General features: G+C 33.8%; 1 protein-coding gene across 1 annotated transcript; it reads left to right on the plus strand.

The window, feature by feature from the left end:
- The first annotated feature begins 9,773 nt into the window (after window positions 1-9,773).
- LOC149848812 (glycerophosphodiester phosphodiesterase GDPD6-like) lies at window positions 9,774-26,002 on the plus strand. The gene is made up of 8 exons (XM_090012569.1): window positions 9,774-9,873; window positions 11,007-11,185; window positions 11,379-11,562; window positions 11,883-11,957; window positions 23,512-23,621; window positions 24,588-24,806; window positions 25,250-25,405; window positions 25,521-26,002. The coding sequence occupies exons 1-8, from the start codon at window positions 9,804-9,806 to the stop codon at window positions 25,755-25,757; spliced, it is 1,230 nt and encodes a 409-aa protein (XP_089868695.1). The 5' UTR covers window positions 9,774-9,803; the 3' UTR covers window positions 25,758-26,002.
- Window positions 26,003-27,577: the final 1,575 nt, after the last annotated feature.

Genomic DNA, 27,577 nt, shown 5'->3' on the forward strand with positions numbered 1-27,577 from the left:
TACAATTTCTGTCTTATTATAAAAATTTTCTGGCTATCCTGACATGAAGCAAGAGCATGATGTCTTTTTTATAAATCCTTGCGCCTTTTTATTATCTCTCTTTATGATTTGAAAATCTGGGTTTTCATATTCTTTTCCTTCTTTTGGTTTGAGCGCCCGAGGTCTCAAATCTTTTGCACATTTTTCTATTTTTCCTCATTGTCCCACCATAGACAGTTCCTGCTCAGGTTAAGGTTGAACATCAATCTTTGCAAAAAGTTTTTCTTTTAAAAGCTTCTTCTATATCTCAGTCATGAGACCACCCTTTTTAACTTCTCTTTTCAAAGCTTTTAGGGACCTTATTTTCTCACCTTTTGCAACCCTTTTGGATTTAGTGCAAAATTCGAAAGTCCATCACGGTTTCCTCACCCCCTTTTATCAACCCTTTGTTATCGAGGATTTCGTTCTTTTCAACCCCGTTCAGGTCAAGGGGTAAACCTGAGTCTTCACCCATTTAGGTAAGGGTTAAACCTGAATCTTTGCAAAAAAGGTCATTTTTAAAAAAAAAAAAAACTTCTTCTATGTCTCAGTCATGAGACCCCCCTTTTTAAACTTTCCTTTTTAAAAGCTTTTAGGGACCTTATTTTCTTGCCCTTTACAATCTCTTTCAGATTTTAGGGCTAAACACGAAAGTGCCATCACGGTTTTCTCACCCTTTGTTATCAAAGTTCTTTGTTTTCGAGGATTTCGTTCTTTTTAAAGCCATTCAGGATAAGATATTAAACCTTAACCTCATTTCATGAGGCCTTTCCAAAATCAATTCTTCCATACTCAGTTCAAATTTTCTAACTGAGGCATTTTGTTTTAAAAAATTTGGTGTGTTTTTCTTTGCCACTAAGCTCGGCTTTCAACCAGCTTAGTAGCAAAGAGGAGCACCTGTAAACACAACCCCTTTCACAGATGTCAACTCCTGTTATATAATTTAGAAGTCTAACTCCTAGGTTCATTCCAGTTTAGGTATCATTTCCCCTATTTTGTCAGTAAAATTACTATTTTACCCCTAGATCACCTTGGACCCTTGTCAATTAGACCCAACCAAGCTCATTTTAAGCTTAGTAGAGTTAGAATGTCAATCATTTCTAGCTCCTCTGAGCTCACGATGAGTAGACCCTGTTCATTTAAGCTAAATCTGGTTCATTTTATGAAATGAGTTCATTTCTAGGTCGAATTCAAGCCAATTGTCCCAGAGTCAGTCAATTTCTTATCTAGACTCAGATCAATTCTTTTTCTGAAATTATATCTATATCCAAGATCCAATTCATGTTTCAATTCGGATATTAGATTCGATGTTGGATCTGATATCCATTATCCATTTTCTATTTTTAGACCTGGATCTTTTATCCAATTCACTTTATAATCTATATCCAGAGTCCAGTTCATTTTCTGAACTTGGATTATTTCATCAAATATCCAGGGTCTACCTTTTTATTATCTGGAATCCATTCTTCAATTCTTATTCAATATCCCGTATTCACTTTCTATCTTTGATTCAAGATCCGTTCTTCAACTCTTATTCAATATCCAGGATCCACTTACTAATTATATCTTTAATCTAGGATTCATTTTCCAATGTTATCTTTGATATAGGATTCGTTCATCATTTTTCAAGTATGAATCAGACTCATTGTCTGAGATCCAGATCCATTTGTCATTTTGAAACTTTGGATCTAGATCCGAATTCAAATCCTTTCATCCAATCTCAAAAACTGTGTTCAAAAATTGATCTTTACATTTTAATCTAAACCCAATACTTTACAATGCCCTTTTCAGAAAAACACTTTTTCCAATATGTCAGATCTGGATCCAGTTTGGGTTTGATTTGGACTTCTATTAGGCTCGAACTTCAAAGTGGATCTTAGATCCAATTCAATTCACATTAGAGGGGACCCACCTAGGTGGCGTCAACTTCTTGATCATTCTTTCAATTTGGTTTTTTTTAGCTTTGTTATTTCAGAAGAATAATTGATCTAGGACTTTATTTATGCTTTTTAACTTTTAATTTTATCCTCTTATTTTTAACTTTGTTTTTAAACCTTTATTTTATTTATTTTAAAAACAAATGTGGACCCCACCTAGGTGGCACCATATTTGAAGAGTTCTAGTCTTTCTTTAGAGTTTTAATTAGGTTGAAATAGAAAAAGTCAAAATATATTTTTAATAAAGACTCTTTTGAGAAAATCGCCCCCCTTAATGTTAGCTAATTAGTTGCTAATTAGTTAAACCCTCTAGAATCTCTATCCTCTACTAGAATTTTCCTATAAATAAAGGCCCAAGGGGGGACGTCCAGGATGCCTTCCTTCTCTCCTTCTTCTTAGTTTTTCTTTTTTTTCTATTCCTCCTCTTCCCTAGTTGTCGCCCCTTCTTCTCTAGCCCTTCTTCTTCCTTTTCGTCTTCTTTTCCGGTTGCAGCAAAGGAGACACCACATATATACTTTCTCATTCTCTTTTGTTTTCTTTCTTCTATTCTTTTTTTTACCATTACTGTATTTTGTTCTTTCTTTACAGCCACCATGGAGCTAGAACTCATTTTTTCATAAAACCGAGTCCCTCTTCAATCGGCTACATCAAAGCGTATCCCATGCAATTTTTATTTTTTTATTTATTTTAGTTTATTTATGCATCTTATATTTAGATTTACGTTATTGTTTTCATCCATACAACACCAAGATCAATCATTCATATTTTCTTTTCTTTTCTTTATGCATGTTAGATTAGGTTTTTATTTTCTTTAACGGACATGCTTAAATCTTGATTCTAGCCTTGCATTAGCATCATTATTTTATGTGCATATTTTTATCGTTTCGATCTGAATTTTTTATGAGAGATATATTCATATGCTGTCGTGAATATGATAAAATTTTATAATTTTTGAGCATCTGCTGACCCATTTTTAAAATCAAGAATCGGAACCTGTTTTCTGTACCGTGAAAACGCTGTACAGAATCTAGCTCAACTTGCTAGAGCATATCTCCCTAACCGGAGATAGTTTTCCAGATCCGTAAAAAGTGGCTTATTCATATACGTATCTAGTTTCTCTTGTGTAAATTTCATGATTTTTTACAGTCATTTACTAATTTATTTTAACCTGAAATCAGAACTTGTTCTTCTTGCACCGTCAGACATTATTCAGATTCAAGACCATTTTGTTGGAGTCATATCTCTCTAACCAGAGATGATCTTTCTTATCCATAAAAATTAATATATTTGTATGCACGTCTAGTTTCTTTTGTGTGATTTTGGTAATTTTTGTTGATCGTTTGCTATTTTATTTTAGCCAAAAACCAAAATACGTTTTTATTGAATCGTCAGGCATTGTTCCGAATCAAGAGCATCTTGTTGGAGATCATTTTTTTAATCCATAAAAAGAGATCTCTTTGTTGTCATGTCTATTTTATCTCTAAAAAAAATCATATTTTTTTATGATTGTCTGCTATTTTATCACAGCCCGAAACCATAACATGTACATAATAGCATATTATGTAGCATGTATCTTCTTTTTAATTCAATATCTTTTTTCTTGCATATTCATAAAATTTATTTTTTGATTGCATGCTATTTTTAGGGTTATTAACAGTGTTTATGTCGATTTCTAGAATTTTTGAAGGTCATTTGATATTTTATCTTGCTGTTTTTCAAGAACCGGTTTCTTGCAGAGCCCTATTCCGCAGAAATACGAGCAGATTCAATATTTTCTAATTTATTTTATCATTTCATAAATAGTTTTTTATGGTTTTATATTTTGATTATTTTCTTGATCATGTCAGGGTGCTCTCCACCCAATTTGGTGTCGATTCAAACTCGTTTGGTCTTTGGATTAGGCATATTTCAAAACCATTTTATGAAAATATTGATTTTAACACTATTTTTGTAATTAATATCAACTTTCAGAGGTATTTTGATCCTTTTGCCTTCAATTCCAAATTTCTTATTTTATAATCAATTTAGTTTTATATTTTATTAAATCATGCATCACATCCTTCATTTTTTTTTAGAATTTTATTTCATGAATATATGGGAAAGACTTATTTCAGGATAAATATTCCTCAATTTTCAGATATTGTTAGATAAATCTCAAAAATCCTACATATTTCTACTAACTTGTTTGCTGATTTTGCAGAAAAGTTCAAGATTGTTATTTTCTCCTTTATTTTTTTACTTTATTATTTATTTTTTTAATATAAATTGTAATCAAATACCAAAATTAATATAAATTTACTTTTCTGCATAGTTTAGGGTTGCATAAGCATGTAGTTTATTTTTCTCAATATTAATTGCTATGGTTTGTCATGTATATGTACATTTTCAATTCTACAATGGTAAAACAGGAATGGCATGTGCATCTTCTTCTAAGAAATTAGTAAACTTAGTGAAATTCATATTTGTGGTCATAGTCAGAATACGAGTGAAATTCAAGTTTTACTAATCTCTTTTAAGATACAAAAGTCAAAACACTTAGGTTATTTTTTAAAATCATTGCATATTTTCAAAGATTTTCGAGTGTTTTTCCAAAACCCTTATCTTAGGATTTAAATGAGAGATATTCAAAATATATTTATGGCCATAGTCATAGATATGTGGCGAATTCATTTCATCTGAATTTTATAAGGCACAAAAACCTCCTTTTATCAAAGGAGTTTTTCAAAAACAAGAGGATTTATCAATGATTTTTCTCAAAGTCTTTCAAAAGAAATTTTTATAAATTGCATTCATGCATCATCTAGATTTAGGTTGCATCCTGCATGATCCCACAAGGCTACACACCCAGGCATTTGATCTTTCAGAAGATCGATTTCAGAATATCTTCCTTTTTAAAGTATTTTCAATAACTCCAGACATGCATCATGTTTTTCAATAATTTTTTTTTTCAAAATCATGTCATGAGTGTTTGATTCTTTCTGCATTCTAGGATTTAGAATAATCTTTTAAACATTTGAATAAAACAAGGCATATTGTTCAATCCTTGGTTCGATTACCTCTAGTTAAGGCGCTAGAAATTGTTGAACCTCGTACCGACAGACGAATCTCAATTTCTCAACTTTTCTCATATTTTTCAAAATAGCGGTGGGTTTTCTAAAAACCTTTTCAAAAATGTCAGTTGACTTGCGAAAGTAAAATTTTGCATAATAACACGTAGCTCAGTATACGTAGAAAACTAAATATATTACATGCAATGCAGTTGCCATATTTGTCATTTGGATAAGCTGCTTCATTAATGATTTGAAGCAAGATATAACTAATAAGCCAATCCAGATTTATTATGATAATCAAGCTGCCATCTCTCTTATGAAGAGTGAAACAGATCATTCTAAAAATAAATATATAATGGTAAAGTACTATTATATTCATAATATAATTGAAAGGAATGAAATTAAAATCAGCTACTTACCTACATTTGATATGATTGTTGATCCTTTAACAAAAGGCATATCAGAGAAAATGTTCTCGAAACATGTATCCTGTATAGGATTAAGATGTGTCTAACAAAGATATATGTTTGGATGAAAAACTAAAGAATACAACTCATTCCAAGAATGTTGATGCAAATGAAATACTCCAATAGTGGGAGGTAAAATTATGCATCATGATTAGTTACACATGGCCAAGTAGGAGCTCAAATGTTTTCATTCATGTCTTTATTGAAATAATGTCAAAAAATAACAATTAAAAGTAATATATTTATACATGCATCCACACAAAAGAAAAAAAAGATATCATAAAAAAAACAAAATAATGATATCCTTTCTCAAAGTATTTTCAATAAAAATTTAGATATTGCAATAAAGATGTGATATTTGACCCAATGGGGTTTGGCTTAGTGGGATGGGACCTAAACAAGTGGTCTACGTTCAAATCCCATGGGCATTATACCTTGCACAAGCCAAAGTGTAGTGACTCTCTGGCGGCAAGGGGTAAGCCCACATAGTTTTACGTTGCCAGGACAACGACCATAAGTATGGCAGTGAGATCTAGCATGACTACGTCTCCGATCTTGGGAGTGGTTTCTTTGTGTAAATATAAAAAAAAAGACATGGTATTTTCATTTGTATGAATATGTTATGATATTTCCATGTTTTAAACGACAAGAACTATGCAATATCCTGTTTATATTTTAAAAAGATTGCAATACCTGTCATTATGTGCAAGCATGTGGCCCTAGGATTGAATTATATTGTGTACTATAAACCATATAAAAAAAGAAAAAAGATAAAAATAAAAAATAAAAGAGAAGAGAGCAAATGAGAACCAAAGAAATGGAAGGTGTTTGGATTGGAAAGGAAAATGACCGCCAAGAAATACTTTGCCGTGTTATTGCTTCCCATGTTTGTTTAGCAGAAAAAAAGGTGAAGAGTGTCATTTTCTGGCTGCATCACAAGGACGTCCACACGGATGTTCGAGGACTCCATATGATTTTGAGAACACGAATAAACAAATTTTTCGAAAACTAAGATGTGAGGTATGCTTTTTTTTACTATTTAATTGATAAAAGATATTAATATATAAAAATATATTTATTATGAAAAATATTATTAAAAACTATAAAAATTTATAAAATAAAGTTCATGCATGTCATTGTGTGTCACATGACATGTCAACATGCCGTGTGTCCTATACCCTAGACAAGGACCCTAAATGACACGCTCCTGTGATTTTCTGACTCGATCAATTAAACAAACATAACCTGTTCAATAAGGCAAACAAGGTTTCATCATCTATGTGGATATTATTCCATCTACAAAAGGTGATCGTTTGGTTATGAAGGAAATGAATTCCCAAGAAGTCGCTTGACACATATCTAAACGCAGCAATAGCCAAGGGTTAATATTTGCTACTCTCGTGGGTAAGGAACCACCTAATAAATTTTTTTATAATATTTTAAATTTTTTAATGCTTTTTGCACATTTGACCCTATGTTTGGGTTAGTAAAAATCGGTGTTTAGATCATGTTATATTCCAAATATATGTAAGATTTTGCAGGGGTTGGAAAAATCAATGGCATAATCTACTAAATTTTCAACCCTCATAAAATAGTATTTTTACATAGAAAAACTACAATTTAAGAGTCGATCCCTACTATTTTGACTATGGTGAACACATCCATGGAGTCAGATTTGATCAAACCTCCCTCTATGAGTTACTACTAGGGGGTACCTTACCCACGAGGGTAGCAAATGCTATTCCGCTAGCTGAGCCAAGTAATCCCCAAAACACACACTTTTAGGCAGCCAATCCAAAACCAAAGTAGTATTTTTTTTTAAGCTTTTGGCCATGCTTCTTTTCTAGGGATCAAGGATGTTCACTTTTTCTAGTGAAAGCAAACTAAGGATGAAATGGGCCAGATCTGGACTGGACCATGCATTGCCTAGTCCAAAAAGCTTATTTAGGATTGACAGCCCACATGTGCCCGACCAAGATCCAACCCGGATTTAGGTCAGGGTTTATTTCCATATTTCATGTCAACCACTGTTTTTAGATAAGCACTTGGGATCGCCCAGACCTCGCAATATGGACCCAGGTCCAGCTCGAATCAAACCTCAAAAACGGTGTTAGGTTTAAGTCGTATACATCATTTAGATGTTCAATCCAAAATGATCCCAACGTTTGGACTCAAAAAAGTTTTTCAAATGCATATTGCAATGGACAGGTGTGGCAGCGGATCAGATGGGTCGGATATCTGATCCTCTCAGCCCATTTTTGACCGGATAAGGATTCTTAACCCTGTGAGTAATAATCTCTTTCACAGTTTTACCAAGTTCAATTTCAGATCTCCAAATGGGGGATGTGATTTCCTGTTAGTACTGCTTGAAACCAATTAAAAGCAATTGAAGTGCAAAGATTTTGGTTGGTTTCTGTTCCTGCTCCAAGCCTGTATCAGATTTTATTAGTTTTGGATGTATTTCTTACAATTATCATGATCTAGGCCCATTGATATCTGAGCTATAAAAAAGCCATGATCTAGTCCTACTGTATAAAGTGTCGGGAGTAGAGCTATCAATGAATATAATAGGACTTCGGATCAAGCAGATCCAGATCCAAAACTTATCACGTCTATATCTACGTAAGTCAGAACACGTGTCATACCTTAAACAATGAGATGGATATGCTTTTCCTGATTCCTGTGGACCCATTAGCTGGAAATTGCGGTTCACATTCTGAGTTTGGTTGGGTCAAACCCAAGCCTTGTTGGATTGATCCATTTAGACTGGCAGCTGTTGTCTTTCTCACTACTACTGGTAGTTGAAACATCTAACACCCTACCCATCACCAAATCTAGTTATTATAGAAAAAGTCTTGATGACTTTTTTTTTTAGTATATCATGATTTTAATGGGTTTTTTTTTGTTAATCATTTACCACTTTTTCTAAAATTCTAAAAACACTCAATTTTTTACACTGTCAAAAATCAGACCTGTAGTTAATTTCCATGAAGTAGAGCTGCTAAACAAACTGGTCATGAGGTGTCTAAGCTCGGGTCAATTTTTTGTGGCAAGTCAAGCTGTGCTAGATGAGCATAGTTGGAACCAAATCAGTTTACAAAAAAACATATACTGTTTCAAAGCTATAAATAATAAGATTTGAACTTTCAATTTATTCAGTTAAGCTCTGGCTTACTTGTTAATCGGAACTGATTATTAATAGGATCCAGATTTAGCTACCAAACCTGCTTAATGGACTCGGATTCTGGTTGGGTATGGGTTGCGCCGGGAACGGTTTACATCGCTACTCCTGTTTGGCCTTACTGAAGAGGGTGCCCACATGGGGATTCGAACTCAGGTAGGGAACACCTCCCTTATGGATCAGCCCAGGCCATATTAGCAACCCATTGGGGTTTGCAATGAAACAAATCAATGTTTTATGTAGAAAAGACTCGATTCAAAGCGTGTTTCCCTATAAAAGAGACATGAGGGATGGGGGTATGATCGTGAACATAGTTGCTAGAAACGGGTATCCGGTACTAGTACGGGTATATGAGGGCTTAAAAAGTTTCATGTATGTTTTTATTTTAAACAAGTATTAAAAATATTTCAAAAAATATTGAAACAAAATTTTAATATACATTGATAGAGTTGCTAAAAAAATTGGTACGAGTTTCTCAAAAGTTGATGTGAAGTATATATTTTTATAAAGATACATGTAAATTAAAATTGTTAAACATAATATGTAAATAAATCATTGTTGTAGAATAATTTTTTACAAATTATAATACTTATTGCTATTAATAAAAATAATGTCTTTATAAAATAAAATTGTTGTATGTATGTGAAAACGCTAATAGAAATGAACTTGTTACTTATTTATAATGTAATGTAATAAAATCGTATTTTGATGCAAGTTGGTGTGCGTTTCTCAAGTAATTGAGATGACTTTCTTGAACATTTGATACTTGGGTCTATGGTTTCAAATACAAGTTCAGTAAATTTGGTACTGGTATGCCTAATGTATCGAGTTTCGATGCAAGTATGACCTCATGACTCATGACTATATATGATTGGCTCGTATGTCCTCTCTTGAATCGGACCAATCACGAAGGAAGCCGGCAGCGTCTGCACATGCGTGTGTTTTGCTTTTGATTCTGTCTTTTTTATTTTCTCTCTCTCTTTCTCTCCATGATCCGTCGGGGTTGAAAATTTTAATAATGGGGATCGAGATCTCTTCCTATCCCAATGGAATAAAACCAAGATGATCCACCGAATATTCCAGTTATCTCAACGGTGAAAAAGGAGATAATGTGCAAAATAGTCTCTGTTAGTTTGCAAGTCGTCAGTATATGTTTGTGTGCATGACCGTAAGGCTCCAAGGACGACTCTTCATGGCTCCCTCATTCCTCTGCCCTCTCTGTAAGTATTCGAGGTCGTGGTGATTCGAATGAGGTGTTTTTTCTTGTGACTTTGATTTTCTGGACTGCCCATCATGTGGTTTTTTGGTCTTGGTGGTGGTGGCATTGTCAATTAGAGAGCTTTTCTTTCGGTTTTGTGGCGTACCCATCTCGTGCTATTGATGATATTGCAAAGTGACATCACTTTCTTCGAGTTTCTGACATACCCATTTCATGTTGTTGCCCTTGGTAATGTTTATTGTGAAGGGGGTGTTCAATTGTTACAGAGCATCATGATATTGATGTTAGTGCTCTGTGTGTGTGTAGAGAATGAACCTTCTCAATCATCTTTTTTTTAGTTGTTTAATTTCTGCTGCTATGTTTTTTGTCAGTATTCAGGTTCATAGGAGAGGAAACAATGTTCTGTTTACCAAGTCCCTTCGTTATTATATTTAGATCATTGTGGTCTCCAGTAAGTACTTTTAAGTAACCTTATTACCCTCTTCATATGTGAGCATGCTGAACAGCATAGAAGACAAGAGACTTCTGGGATCGATTTATTTCGTTTGCCCTTTAGTATTATCAAGCGCATTTTTTTGTCTTTTCCAATCCCTTTCAGCTCTCCCTAGATTGCCTAGTAGCCAATATTGCTATAAAGATTTCTTGTTCCCCATTTTCCATTATATTGTGAAGTTCACTGTCTTGCTCTTGAATTCTGATTTTTATTTCAGGTGTTGGTGTTATGCGACTATGGGTTTTGTAATTCAGGTGTCAGTTGTTTGTCTAGTCTTTGGAGTTCTTGTGATTAACAGTATGTATATTGGGTTACGTTTTAGTGCTTATGCTTGAGGTCAAGTAAAATTTGTTTCTAGAAATTCAGTCTGCAAATATCAGGCACATGAGGCAATCCTCTAAGTGTAGAAGCATATAGCAATCCGCACTATGTTCCTACATTGTGTTCTTTATGGTACTATGCTTGTGTTCTCTTCCTTTTAATCATATCCTATGCAAGATTTCTTGTGTTTGTGATCAATAAGTCTCTTTACTTTTCAACAAATACAAAGCTTTCTGTGTCATCGTTCTTGCTCTCTCTATCGTCATTCTTCCAAGATTCCTCCATGGAGAAAATTAAGGGTTCAGTTTGTTTTATGGCAGGGTTTTTCTCTGTCATTGTTCTTGCTTTCTTAGGAGCATGTGTTGGGAGGCCACTCTACCCGCTCCCAAGTAAAACAGATGAAGAAAATCGGGAGCCAATCCAAACATTTCGCCCATATAACATAGCACATCGAGGATCAAACGGGGAGCTCCCTGAAGAAACTTCTGCTGCTTATATGGTATGTTATACATGTCAACAGTACTCCATGATCTGGCAAAATTAATGACGAGGCTTGTGCTTTTGCTGTCGTGTAGCTATTTCAATGAGTATTAAGCTTTATGAATGTCAATAATGCTTCACTGTTCTGGCTTACGGTCCTCTGCTTACTATCTCCTTCAATGCACATTGAAGTTCAAGGTCTTTTCATGCAGAGAGCCATTGAAGAAGGTGCAGACTTCATAGAAACTGATATCCTTGCCACTAAGGATGGTTCTCTCATATGTTTCCATGATGTCTATCTTGATGATACCACTGACGTTGCAGCACACAATGAGTTTGCTGATCGCAAAAGAAACTATGAAGTACAGGGGTCTAACATTACTGGATTCTTTACAGGTAACAAGCATTTGTTGCTTGTAGTGGAGTAATTGAAGTTTGGTTTCTGGTTCATGCTCATATCTGAGCCCTCTTGGTTTAGATACAGAGATCCATACCTTTTTAGTTTGTGCATACTTGTGTTTTCAATTCCATGTTTACCAGAATGGTTGTTCCTTATCACTGTTTCATGTAATTGTTTGGTAAAGCAATTAGGATCAGAAGCCTATAGAGATCTCTCTCATATCCCTACGTATACCTCCCACTTGGGAAGTCTTATTATAAGAGCATGAGAGCTGCCAAGTAAACATCAAACTAATGACCTGCCTGATTATTTACAGTTGATTTTACTTTGGAAGAAATCAAGACATTAAGAGTGAAGCAGAGGTACAAATTTCGTGATCAATCATACAATGGTCAGTTCAAGGCTGAATTTTTCATTTTAATATTCACCTTCTTAACAGAAAATTACTTATGATATATCTATGGCATAGCATGATGTGAAGATATTATCAGTGAAGCAATGGATTGAACCTGTGCATTCATATATATTAGTAGTGTCCAGTCATCACATATGAATAAAAAATGTGACATTCAGATTACAAGTTGCAAGTCCATTTTTATATATGATCTTTCCTTGCTCTTACACCTGTCCTCGCTTGAATGGTCAAGTTTGGAAACTCGTGATTCAGTGCTGTAGAAATCTGGAAACTTAGTTGTAATCTGATACTCAAGACTAATGATGTACCAGCAAGTACAATATTGTGGTTTTGTATTGTTCTTTAAGATAATGTGCATCTTGTTTTGAATGATGTTAATGAGATTTTTCTCAAATTGTAAGCGCCTATTTCATATTGAACACTATTGGAGATGTACTGGCAAAAAAGTATAACTTAAACATACTAAGAAGCTATGATGTATGAGATTTTAATTTCACTCTACAATCAAAATTCAAGAGCAATCTAGCAATATCAGTGATACTAAAGTTGTCCTATTAGATAGCACACCACATAAGTATAGTTTTAAATCTTGCAGAGATTAAGAAATAAGGATGCATGTAAATAATGATTTGTAATCTTGTGTTTGAGCCTTTGATGTTCGCCTTTGAGCTATACTTTGTCAAGCTTGACAAGTGTTGCTTATTGATCCATTATGACAGAACTGAATTCTCTAAGAATTTGAAGTATTCCATGGAAGTTTTATGCCTCTGATATGGCTGTGGTTTAGTTTTCTTTTGGAGAATGTGTAACCAATGAAATACCATTACAACCAATGTAATCAGCGGACTTTTATATATGAAACCGCTTCTATTTGTAATGAAACAAGAACAAGAGCAAATGAGTGCCTCTTATGGGCTTACAAGAACACAACCAAGGACCACTAATGGGTCAATGCACATCACCCACACAAGGGTCAAGAGAATGAAAAATAAATGCTCTTTGTATTACAAATGCTTGAGAAAGCATAGAAAATATACAAGGGGTGAACCCCTATTTATAACAAGAGAGGGAGATTGAAGGCAGCCCAACTAGCTGTTGGGCTGGTTCCACATTTGTGACCGTTGGGAGCCAGCCCAACAGCTAGTTGGATCTGTCCCTATCATGCTCAATCACATGTGAGCAAAAAGAAAAATCTGAAAGTAAAAAAGGCATAGTCAGCCCCTAATGTGCTCACCATTCATTACAAAGTAAAATGACTGAAATACCATTGATGGGTATTTTAGTTTACATACATTAAAATATATATTAATACATACACATATATACATACAAATACATAATCTTAACACCCCCCCTCAAACTCACAGTGTAACAAGTAGGAAGTGAAATCTAGGTGATGAAAGCGTTTTAGTGAAGAAGTCCACCAATTGATACTCAAATGGTACATATGGCAATGTTATGGTCTTCTTGAGAAATTTCTCATGGACGTAGGGGCAATCCATTTCAATATGATTGGTCCTTTCATGGAATATATGATTACTTGTAATGTATACTGCGCTCTTCTTATTACAACATAATCTCGAGGGTTTTGCAATGTGAACTCCCAAATCTTCTAACAATTGTCTCAACCATACTAATTCAGATGCAGTTGTCGCCATGACATGGTACTCTGCTTCAGTGGAAGAGATGGATACATTTTGTTGTTTCTTGCATCTCCATAAAATTAGAGAATCACCTACAAAAATATAAGAGCCAGTGGTTGAGCATCTATCATTAACATCCCCTCCCCAATCAGAATAAGAATATGAAATAACTTCTAACAAGGAAGAAGATGAAAGAAATAACACATACTTAATAGAATTTCTAATAGATCTAATAATCTTTATTACAACACTCATATGTACTGTAGTGAAACTGACTAACAGAATGAATAGCATAAGAAATATCAGGATGGGTAATAGAGAGATAAGATAAAGCTCTAATCATTTGTCTATATGAAGTTGGATCCTTCAGAGGTTCATCATCTTTCTTTATCTTTACATTAATGACCTCTGGAGTATGAACTCATTTTTCATCTAAGAGCCCTGACCGTTTGATAATCTCAACTGCATACTTAGTCTATGATAATAAGTAACCACGAGGTGAGTAAGTCACTTCTAACTCACCTGCTGTGATAATCATACCATCAATATAGAGAAGTAATATCATCATTCTTGAATTAAAAAACTTAACAAACAATGCAGTGTCAGTATAACATGATTTAAAACCAAGTTGTGTCATAACACTACTGAATTGATTATACCAAGTCTTGGGAGCTTGTTTTAAGTCATACAAAGCTTTTTGTAACCGAAGAGTTTTTTCATGTGCTAAACTTAATCCTGACGGAGGATCTATGTAAAATTTTTCATTGTGATTATCATTAAAAAAATAATTTTTATATCTATTTGAAAAATAGACTATTTTTTAATTAATGCTATAGAAATAAGAGTTCTTATAGTAGTCATTCGAGCGACTTGGGCAAATGTCTCATCATAGTCTATTCCATATTCTTGACTATATCATTTGGCTACTAATTTGATTTTATATATTTCTAATGTTCCATTACTTTTAGTTTTAGTTTTAGTTTTAATTTTATAGACCCATCTACATCTTATAGTTTTCTTTCCTTTGGGTAGTGTTTGAATTTTCTAAGTTTTTTCTTTTTTTAAAGCTTCAAATTCATCATTCATTGCTCTAATCCATTCTTGATGATTTTTAGCATTATGGTTAGTTGATGGTTCTACATACAAGTGTATAACCATTATTCATACTCTATATTTGGGTTCAAAGGAATCATAGGATACAAATATATTAGGAGCCTTTGAAATTCTCATGGATTTTCTAATACTAGAGGAATCTAAATCTTAATTTTGAGAATATCTTTCTAAAGCACATGGAGGATGGTCTTTGATACATCGAGTATAAATTTGAATTTGACTATAAGGTTGGTCTATATTATCAAGACCCTTATTCTCATTCCCATGTGTATTATGAGTGTCCACATTGTTACTCTCATATACATCATGAATGTCATCACAACTTACATGCTCATTGTTCAAGTAAAAAAGAAATTAATAGTCACAATGCTCTTTAGTTTTTTTGTTTTTTCAAATCCATTTTTGTTTTCAAGAAACGTGATATTTCTTGAGACATATATATTTTTAAAATTTCATAACATCTATATCCTTTTTTATTTTCAGCATAGCTTAGGAAAACACAAGGAGTAACTTTTGTAGAAAGTTTATTATTTTTATTGGTAAGGACAAAGCATTTACAACCAAAGACTCAACCTTTTGTAATTGGAAGATATTTCAAATAAATTTTCAATGGGAGAAATGTTTTTGATAGTTTTTACGGCATTCTATTTATCAAATAAACGACCGTAAGAGCGGCTTCGACCCAAAAACATATTTAAAACATTTCTTAATATAAGAAGTGTTCTAGTAGTCTCAACAATATGTCTATGCTTCCTTTCGGTTGAAGTGTATAAGGACATGGCTTTTGGTGAATAATCTCATGTAAGTTAGGATAGTTTTTGAAATCCTTTGATACAAATTCTCCTCGGGAATCGATTTTAATATTGGTTTTGAATTGAGTCTTTGTATAACAATAAATTTTTTGGAAACAATCAAATACCTCGGATTTGTGTTTAAGAAAATATATCCAAGAGTATCTACTATAATCATCTACAAAAATAATATAATAAGATACTCTTCCTTTGGATCTAACCAGAGCCGGTCCTCATACATCCGAATGTACCAACTCAAATGGTTTCTTTGATATAAATTGACTAGACCTAAAAGGTAACGATTTCATTTTACCAAGGATGCAATCTTCACAAACAAAACCCCTTTTTTTATAATTTGTGAGAAATGAAAAAAATGCAATTTTGACACACTAGGATGTCTTAGTGTCTTTGTGTCAATTTTCTATATTTTTTTTTTTCATAAAATTACAAAAAGTATGTTTTGATAATTCAAGATTATCCATAACATAGAGATCTCATCTTCTATGACCTCGCCCAATCGGCTTTCCGAAATGGAGATCCTTTATCAAACAATCATTAGGTAAAAACAAGATTCTGCATCCATGATCTGTAATTTGGAAAACATATAAGAGGTTTAAATTTAATTTTGGTACTATTCTAATATTGGGTACAAAAGGCTTGATGTTTTTGTAAAGTCCCAAAACTTTTGATTTTTAAAGAAATTCCATCAACGGTTGAAACATAGGAATCATTTGGGTTAATATGACATTCAGATAATATGGACTCATTAGAAGTCATATGAAAAGAAGCACCAGAATAAAAATCCAAGAAGTCTTACCGAGGTCAATGCATGTGGATATGGCCGCACCTGAGAAGGAAGAAGTTTGATTCTTGAACATTGGTTGTAGTGCCTCCATGAGTTGTGTCAAAGACAATGAGTTGATTCCTTTGGAGTCATCTATACCATTTCTTTCAAGAGATGGTCTCACCAAAACCACCTTCTTATCATCTCTTTGATCTTCTCTCCTTTTAGGGCAAAAGAGCTTGATATGACCCGGCTCATAGTAATGATAGCAAATTAATTTGCCACTTCTGCCACTCTTCTTCTACTCATGGTCGTTTTTTTATCATTTTTGCCTCTCTCATAATCATTGAAATTTCTTTCATTCTCTTTACTTCTTCCAAAGTGAGGGGCTTATAAGCCCTTGTGTGATTTTCGGGCCTTGACAATAACAAGCACAGATCTTTCCTCTTTAGAGAATGAGGGTTTTAATTCTTTAAGTGTTTCAACTATGGCAAGTATACCTCCTCTATCAAAAATGACCGATTTGGTCTAAACTCATTAACAAATTGGTAGAAATGCTTCGTTCTAATTTGTCTTTCACGAAGTTTTGCATCTTGGAGGCAATGTCAATTTGGCTCTAAAAGGGTTAATTCATCCCAAGAAAGAGAGAGGGCATTATAATATTCCCTAATGCTTATCTCTCTTTGAGTTATAGTTCTCACCTTATTTTGCACATTGCATATATGAGCTATATCCTTGAGACTATATACATCTTTAAGATACTTTCACGCATCACTAGCAAAATCAAATTTTGTTAAGCTAGAGCATTTTTTTATGTCAACAGTATTGATGAGCCATCCAATTATCTTGGAATGACCCATTCTTCATTTTTTCTCATATTCAGTAATGACCTTAGACATCTCTTCTCCTTGAAAAGTCATTTCCTTTTCATTATTCATATTGGAGAGTATAAGTTTAGGCTCTCTTTCGGTGCCATCAACCAAACCCCATATACCCTTTTCACATATTTTATGTTTCACTATGGATGCCCACATCATATAGTTAATATCATTGAGTCTCACGGGAATGGAGACGACCACTTCTCTTTCATCCTCTATTTTTACAATAATAAAAAAGAAAGAGGGAGATAGAGAGAGAAGAGAAAAGAGGAGAAGATAGCAAGAATGTTGTTGAAGAGAACTTTGATGGTGCGCTTCTCAATGCAATGTTCTCATGAACTTATGCTCCACCAATCTCACAATCCTCTTCTTGGTCTTTTCAAATGAATCATAATCCAAGAGTATCAAGACTCTGATACCATGTAATGAAACAAAAACAAGAGCAAATGAGTGTCTCTTATGGGCTTACAAGAACACAACCAAATCACAAAGGACCACTAATGGGTCAATGCACATTACCCACACAAGGGTCAAGAGAATGAAAAATAAATGCTCTTTGTATTACAAATGCTTGAGAAAGCATAGAAAATATACAAGGGGAGAACCCTTATTTATAACAAGAGAGGGAGATTGGGGGCAGACCATTGGGAGCAGCTCCAACAGCTAGTTGGAGCTGTCCCTGTCATGCTCAATCACATGTGAGCAAAAAGAAAAATATAAAAATAAAAAAGACACAATCAGCTCCTAATGTTAGAAAGTGAGTTGGAATACATTGGGTTCAATAATGAACCCATACATATGCACGTGAAGTGCAAATATACCCATTAAAGGGAAACAACACAAGCACATAATGTGCTAACCCATAAAACCCATAAAAAGGGAAAAATATGACATAAAGTCATAAGTTGCATATCATTGAAGAAACAATGGACAAGGGGTAAAAACCCCATTACAATGGAGCATAAGCTCCCTCAAGAAGTAAGAAATACAAAGAGGAGAGCCCCTATTTATAACAACAAAAAGGAGCCTTGGAGGGGCTCCACTCATAGACGTTGGAGCCCCTCCAACGGTCACAAATGTGACCATTGGAAGGGGCCCAACGTCTATTTGAGTGGGCCCCCCAAGGTACCTTTTGGTACTTGAGAAAAAAGAAATAAAAAATAAAAGAAAAATAAAATAAATTACAATCACATTCATAAAGTGAATGTGCGTAAAACAGAGGAAAAGACTAAAATACCCCTACGGCTAAACAAAAGGAAAATATATATTTTATATATGTAAATAGGAGGATACATATACATATATACCATATATGTATATGTATCATCTTTTATATATATAAAATATATCTAATTACAACAATTGATGGGTACATTTTAACACCCCCCCTCAAGCTTTGCAGGGAAACGAAAAGATTGAAAAAAGGGCAAAACTCCACGAGGCTTCGGCAATGATGCAATGAAACTTGAAATAGCCTTCCTCCAATTGTCTTCAAATGATGAACCCATTTCCCGAAACATCCAGGGTACTTCCCTTTGTCCTATCTCTAAGATCCTGAGAAAAGAAAACAACAAAGAACAAGTAAACAATATCTTTGCACTTTACTCAAAAAGGAACATTCCTAACAAGGTGCAAAATTTATGCATAATATGATAGTTACTTTAGTATGAAACGAAAAATTTAGAAAAGCAAAGTTTCTAAATCATACATTATGTTAAAACAAAATGAGCGGAAGCAAATTATGCAAAAATTGCAAGAATGCATTCATAAGGTCCACCATTAGACAAATATAACCCCATAATGGGGAATAACAAAATGATCCACTAAGGGATACCACAAGAAGTCTACAAAGAGGCATAACATACATATGCTTTATTGAATGAGAGCCCAAAAAAAAAGGTCATAAAAAGCATATGCATATACGAATCATTATATGAATTAATACTCAAAGAACTAAAACATGCATCAAACATGTAGTGAAGTTCCAAATAAGAGAAACGAAGTCTCCAAGCATACTTTAGGCAAAATAAACCCAAGAGTTCACAAGGTTTTTTTTTTTTAGAAACATTTATGAAAGTCACACTTAAAAAAAACATTTTACATATAAGGGTGGCAAAAACCATAAGCACTTAATATATAGATTAAATGCTAAGAAATCAACTTGATATGCATATCAAAAAGATGATTCACTTAAAAAATACAAGTCATGAATGAAATTTTGCAAATTTCAATAATAGTTTATTCATTGCAAACAACTTCCTCATTAGTCCTCCAAAACCCATAAATCAAGTGTATAAGCTACTAGATCAAGAATATAAAGCCATTAAAGGCCAAAGACACACAAAAAGGTGTGTAAACGAACCTCTTGTCTACATATAATAATACTTGAAATAAGTGCATCTACGACAAGAGCAAGAGAATACATGCCAACATGGACTAAAAAGTATCTCTTGTCTACGTAAAAATACACTTAAAACCAAGTATGTTCAGCTACTAGAACAAGAGTAATAAGCCAACCATGGGCTAAAACAAAATACATCTCTTGTCTACATAAGATGACACTTGAAATGAGTGAAATAAGCCAACCATGGGCAAACATCTAAGCGACTAGAACAAGAACACAAACGCCAACATAGACTAAGATCACACACGATGGTGTGAATCAACGTGTCTTGTCTACATATAAGATCACTCAAGACAAGTGTGTTCAGCTACTAGACCAAGAGAGCAAAAGCCAACAAAGGGCTAAAAACACACGAAGGTGTAATAAAATTCTTGTCTACATATGATGACACTTAGATAATGGGCATAAAAGGAAAAGACTTTTGAGGCAATAAACTTGTAATGAAAATAAACCTTGAATGAAACAATATTCCTTTTAAAAAAGAATACTCATAATAACATTTTGGAATAAATGCAAGTAAAACGTATCTTCAACAAGATACTACAACCGATAAAATAATATTCTTTAGAACAAATGTGTGAACATACACACCAAGAACACTTGTGAAAAAACACAAGAACACATGTGCACAACGAGCACAACATACGAAATCACAAATGTGCAAATGCACTCATAAGATTCATAAACAAATAAAAGGTTGGGCTATAATCCCAAAACATCTTGATTTTAAATGTACCTTAAAACATTTAAGGTTTCAAATACCATATGTCCATCACATTTACATAGAAGCATCCATAATATCAATGGCACAAGAGAAAATATGAGTGTCACACTCATAATTAGAGATCAAATAACAAATCATTTTAGAGTCCCAAGGTGCCCATAACTCACCTTAACAACCATCTATAATATGGAAGGTGGACAATCTAAAAATGATACAACACGAGGTGCCCATAACTCACATCGACAAACATCTCTAATATAACAATACTAAGGCCAAATAAATGATGCATTAAATAACATGTGATGGACAAACATAAATGCCACAAAAGGGCAATAAACACATAAGGAATCATTTTCCAAATAAAAGTTTTTACAAAGAGGACCGATTAACAAATTGAATCAAAGGTCCAATATAATCCATCAAAACAATTTTGCATAAACACGAATTATGCTTAATCTTCAAAAGAAGTCTTGTACACCAAAAAAGGCTTACTATGCAACATAACATGAAATATTAAGCAACATCATGTGTATGAACCGATTTGGAACAAACAAGCCTTAACTATGAAAGACATAAGGTGCAATTAAACGGTGAAGTTGGTGAAGTTCAAAAAATAACAAACTTAGGCCAATATAGGCATTCATAAAGATGGTGAAGTTCGAAAAACTTATGAAATCTACTATTGCAACTTAAAAATGATAAACAATCATGAAATCTTCGTAAAAGAGTATATACTCACAAGAAGATTATAAGGACCAAAAGGCTCCTTAAGGAGAGTTTGAACAAAAAAACATATACAACTCCCAAAGAAGGAGAAAACTCCATTAAAGTGGAAGAAATCCCAACAAAATAGATTCATTAACAAAACCTTATGATAAATAAGATTGTACTATGGCTTAAATAAAAAGTAAACATTTATTGAGGAAAAATTTAACACTCTTAAGTTTTATCAAAAAACATGACTTAATAGATTATTACCTACTCCTAATGAAATAAGTACACAATAAACATTAGTGAAGACCATAACTTTTGTAATGAAATATGCGGAAAAGCAAAAGAGTGCATTAAGCACTTACAACATTCACTAATGAACAAACAAAAGGGCAAACACCAAAACCCACAAGAGACAATCACAACATATAAATGTCTCTTATTGAAAAGAGAGAGAACTCTCTAAATGTTGAAAACATCCTTAAGAGTGTAAAGATGGAAAGAAAATCACCATATTCCATAAGACCATTTTAAAACTTAATTCAACCGGTATTATATAAAAAAAAACTTTCTTAATTAAATGTTGCTCATATAAAACGGACACATAATATAGAATTTTTCATATATGCCAAACATTTTTCAAAAAACTATATTTCACAAGCATTTTAATCTTAACATACCTTTCTTTAAAGACTAAACATTCATATGAAGATATTTTCATAAACAAGGTTAGGTTTAAAATGTAAATTCAAAGTTCCAACGGTCATAAATTTTTACCGACCCATTAAAGCAAGTTTTGAGCAATCATATATCTAATTTTTCGCCAAACAAGTTATCATTTAAAGTTTTTCAAAGGAAAACATACGAAAACGATTCAATGGAGTAGCAACTCAAAAAAGACATAATGACAAAAAGCACACATAAAGAAAAGAACATATTACATTCTTCATACAATACTCAAAGAAATAGAATGCATACCGAATAACTATAAGAAAGACAATAGAGAGAAACGAATACTTCACCATTTTTCTTTAACAAATTCTTGAATACCACGCTTCCCGATGCACCAAAGAGCAACTCGATCTCAACCTTGCTCTGATACCATGTTAGAAAGTGAGTTGGAATACATTGGGTTCAATAATGAACCCATACATATGCACGTGAAGTGCAAATATACCCATTAAAGGGAAACAACACAAGCACATAATGTGCTAACCCATAAAACCCATAAAAAGGGAAAAATATGACATAAAGTCATAAGTTGCATATCATTGAAGAAACAATGGACAAGGGGTAAAAACCCCATTACAATGGAGCATAATCTCCTTCAAGAAGTAAGAAATACAAAGGGGAGAGCCCCTATTTATAACAACAAAAAGGGCCTTGGAGGGGCTCCACTCATAGACGTTGGAGCCCCTCCAACGGTCACAAATGTGACCGTTGGAAGGGGCCCAACGTCTATTTGAGTGGGCCCCCCAAGGTACCTTTTGGTACTTGAGAAAAAAGAAATAAAAAATAAAATAAATTACATTCACATTCATAAAGTGAATGTGCGTAAAACAAAGGAAAAGACTAAAATACCCCTACGGCTAAACAAAAGGAAAATATATATTTTATATATATAAATAGGAGGATACATATACATATATACCGTATATGTATATGTATCATCTTTTATATATATAAAATATATCTAATTACAACAATTGATGGGTACATTTTAACACCTAATTGGCTGACCATTTATTACAAAGTGAAATGACCAAAATATCCCTGATGGGTATTTAGGTTTACATACACTAGAATATATATACACTAGAATATATATATATATATATATATATATATATATATATAGAGAGAGAGAGAGAGAGAGAGAATCTTAACACTATTCATCCATATTCTCAAAATATATGCAGAATTTAGCATTGTAAAGTATTTAAATCTTACCCATCAATGTAAGCATGGTACAAATCCATACAATAACTACTTGAACCAATAAAGGTAAATATATTGTTTTTCTGTTTGTGTTCTTCTAACCATCTTCCCAAATAAAACTTTTGTCTTTAGTACTACTTGAAGTCAATACTCAATATGGAATCTACTATACTAGGAAACCAGAATTCTGAATGACTTACCCAGTGCCACATTCAACACGAAAGGAACATATATCCTTATGTATGATGCTCCATGTCTTACAGTCATTGCATTTGTCTGTTCCATATTGGATTTGGCTGTTCCATATCTAAAGCTACTGGATTTGCACTTGGAGTGTGGCACAATCTGGTGGCAATGGATGTGAGAACAGAAGCATCCCGACAACCTTCATTTCCTTTTGGGGTTACATTCAACTTCTGATATTGCATTACATTAAAGTACTGTAAAAATATTTGATTTAAATATAGTTGTGAATTCCTATTCTTCATACAAGCTTAAACATTGACTCATTTTATCTACACCTTTTGACCATGTTATCACACAGGGAAGTTCTCAATTATTACGTTTGAGGAGTACATTGCTATTGCATTAGATGCACCACGAGTTGTTGGAATCTACCCGGAGATAAAAAATCCTGTCTTCATCAATCGACATGTAAGCATTAAGAATCAGTTAAGATGATTTCACTTTGGACTCTTTCAATATCTTTTCCATATGCATGATGTATCTTTTTCTCAATCATAGGCTTGTTTCTATGATGGTTTATGTCTTTCTGATTTATATATGTTAGTTTAGACTAGAGGCCATTGAGATGCATGTCTCTATGATGGTTTATATCTTTCTGATTTCAGTTCTGACTCTTGTTTGATTTTACCCACTACACAATGTTAATAATTGTGCTCACCCTGGATATTTGTGATCACATGGTAACTAATCTCCTAAGTTCCATTTTAAGCAATCATACATGCCTTGAGGATCTGCTGTATCATACATTTCCTAGGGACAGAAATGATATGCACATGGAATCTCAGAATCAAGCTCACTTCCAAGATCACCCAATCCACAGAGTGGTGTATTTGGTAAACTAGTATGGACAATTATGTTTTCTATTACTAATGTTAAAAGAAGCTTAATATCCCTGGTTTCAAATTATGCCAATCCAATTTCATGATCTTGAACTGTGGCCGAATTATATTAGCTTGTACATAGACATTTAGCTATTCTCATTGGCTTGCTGAGTCTACCTTTCCAGGAACCTTGACCATGATACGCTTGATGTAGCCTTCTCCACTAATACATTCAACAAGAAATCATAAAATGAAATTCTTTGATCTTTTGCTTAATCATCTTTTGAGTATCTTTAGTTTGTAGAAGAATTATGCTATCTAAATCTATTGATGACAATATCGTCCATTATGAAACAAGTCTGATTTATTCATGATCCTCATGGTTCATCGTGTGTAATTTTGCAAGCACGAGTATACTCATTATAGTACATTTGTAGCTTCTATTCTTTAGTTGGTGAAAAGACTGATTTCCTTTTCCTCCATTAGACCTGTTCTAATAGCTTTAGACTTGCAATCCCTTAAATTCCATAATATAGAATTATTCTATTTTCAGGTCAAATGGGCAGATGGGAAGAAATTTGAAGACAAATTTATTGAGACACTTCTTAAATATGGTTACAAGGGTGCATACATGTCAAAGGACTGGCTGAGGCAGCCAATATTTATCCAATCTTTTGCTCCAACTTCACTTATATATGTTTCAAACCTGACGGACTCGCCCAAAATCTTTTTGATTGATGATATCACTGTACCAACTCAGGATACAAACCAGGTATGCCCCCTCTCTTCTTGTAGATATGACTGCCATTGGGGTTTCTGACCATGAATTATATGGGAAGTGTTATATTTCATTCGTCTCAAATCCAACTCCAATGTTTATGCTCTTTCCTCACTACCATATCTTGTGCCCAGAAGTAATGACGTTTGCAAAAGAATTCCAATTGCAAAGTTGGCTCTTTTGTTTAGCCCCTCCAAGTTTGTGTAGTTGTATTTCCTGGTGACTACCAATAATATAGGTTTTTCATGCCTTTTTCTAATCCAATAAACATAATAGCCTCTTGTTCAAGAGACTAATGTGAAGCCCCAAAGGCTGTAAGCTTCTTTGAAGCTTTTCTTGAAGGGGAATGTCATCAGTTTATCTCGCTCTTTTTCCTTCCTTTTTCTTTTCCAACACTCCTTTTGAAGATAAAATTCTCTTCTTGCTGTAATTTGCAGTCATATTGGGAGATCACTTCAGACAGCTACTTTGATTTCATAAAAGACTATGTGGTTGGAATTGGACCTTGGAAAGATACAGTGGTCCCACCTGAAAATAATCATCTGTCAACAGCTACCGATCTTGTTGCCAAGGCACATGCTCATGATTTACAAGTACTTCCTGTAAACTCTTCTTCTTTTCACCAATGCTTGGGATTGATTTTAAAAAAGTTCATATACCTATATTGCTTCTCTAATGGTGCCGATCTCTGTGCCATGGAAACTTCAGGTGCATCCATATACCTACAGGAACGAATTCATGTTTCTTCACATCAACTTTCACCAAGACCCCTATGCTGAGTATGACTATTGGATAAACAAAATAGGAGTTGACGGATTATTCACAGATTTCACTGGAAGCTTCCACAAGTTTCAAGAGTGGACAGCCCCTTCAGATAAAGATATCAAATCTGCATTAAGTTTGTTGTCTACGATTGCATCATTGATCTCCTCCAAAAATTCTTGAGGAATCTTTGGGCTGTTCTGCAGTGCAGAAAGCAGAATGTCTGAAGTCTGAAACTCTTTATCTGTAGCAATTAGCCCTGTCAAATATCACTCCAAAGAGCAATATTGAAAATGAATTAGAGTTTTCTCTGTATTTTCACAGGAATTAACTAAGGGTTTGAGAATAGCTCGCCATTGGAAGATCATAAAGCACTAGTTATGCAAGTTTGTACATAATAAGCATATAACAAAAAAATTTAGTTTAGTTTATTTGCTTGGGAACTTCTTGTGGTTTCTCTTTTATATCCAACTCTTTTTTTTTAAACCCCCTTAAAGCCAACTCTTGTTATACCACGTTGTATCGAACCAGGTACGACATTGTTTCCCATATGTACAGGATTGTGACTGGATCTACGTTGACCATGTAGCCGTGTAGATTGCCGGTAGATGTACAATAGAAGGAACCAATAGCTGCAGAGCTGTCACATGGACATGCCCAAAAGGACATGGAACACACTTTTGTACAGCTTTCCATCAGGAATAATGTATATGGGAACATGATTGGGCATAAATTGAAGTATCCCTGTGACATAGCTGTAGAGCACTTACCCTATGTGGAAGAGAATCCAACAATGAGAACTGGAAAAGACATATCATCGGAAAAGATACCTGCTATTTGATAGTTCCTAGTATCAACTATATGAACAAGGTAAAAAATACATGCACATCATTTCTTTCTCCTCTTCTTCGCCAAAGATCAGGGGCTCCACTTGGTTTTCTGATCTTATATGATAAATATGCAAATACCGCTCAATCAACCAAAAAATATGCACGTGTTTACAGCACATAGTGACGAACGTCTTCAGTGACAACTTGTTGGCCATGAAAATATTTTGACGTTTTAAAACTTTTTTATTTTTCTTGCATTTTTATCAGCAAAATATTGACAAATTAAATAAATAAAGAAATATGAAAATTATAAGGAAAAAATAACAAAATTATTCTATAATGTGCAAAAATAAAGTGGCTGATATTTTTATGATATTATGCTGATACAAATGTAATTATTGCAATAAAATTATGATATGTTCATCTAAATGATAATATTGTGACATTTTGAAAATGCCATTATACATTAACCGTTTTAGACTGCAACAAAATATCACTTTTTTTTGCAATTTTTTCAAAATAGCACCAATTATTTGTCAGATTGGCTTACAATGTCAACATTCTACTAGGTCATATACCTTGTTATTGGTTTCCATCTCTACAATCTGGTACTCGTCTCCAGCACAAACACCACCAACTGCAGGATACATCAAAGAACACAGTAGCATACTACTATCTAAGGCTATATGAATCAATGGCGTCATACGAACAAAGATCAACATGGTCCTTATGACGCCATTGATTCAGACTAACCAGCCATCTCACCCAAGGATTACTAAGAATGCACCAAGTAGACGATGTTGAGTGCAAAAGACCGCATGGTTGCATAATTGGGCACAAATGGTCTATAAACCCTAGTGATATGTGCAGAACAGCGATATCAGAAGTATACGATACACAGCTAGGAGGGGACTGTTCAGTTGAAATTAGCAAACTTTTTGCTTCCCAGTTCAGTTTCTGATCAATCTTTTGAGTTGATGCCAATCTCTGAACAATCTGCACATAAACCACAGAAGGATCCATGAATCCAAGTCAAGGTAGCCAAACTAGGAAGCGGAAGTGGGAAACGATACGGGAAGGGGAAGCGAGAAGCGAGGCATTTTAAAATTTATACGAAGCGGGAAGCGAAGTTTCAATTTAAAAGTGAAATATGAATAAAAAATGAAGCAATAT

This window comes from Nuphar pumila, chromosome 1 (genome assembly GCF_984573655.1).
Source record: "Nuphar pumila chromosome 1, dmNupPumi1.hap1.1, whole genome shotgun sequence".
Lineage (NCBI taxonomy): Eukaryota > Viridiplantae > Streptophyta > Magnoliopsida > Nymphaeales > Nymphaeaceae > Nuphar > Nuphar pumila.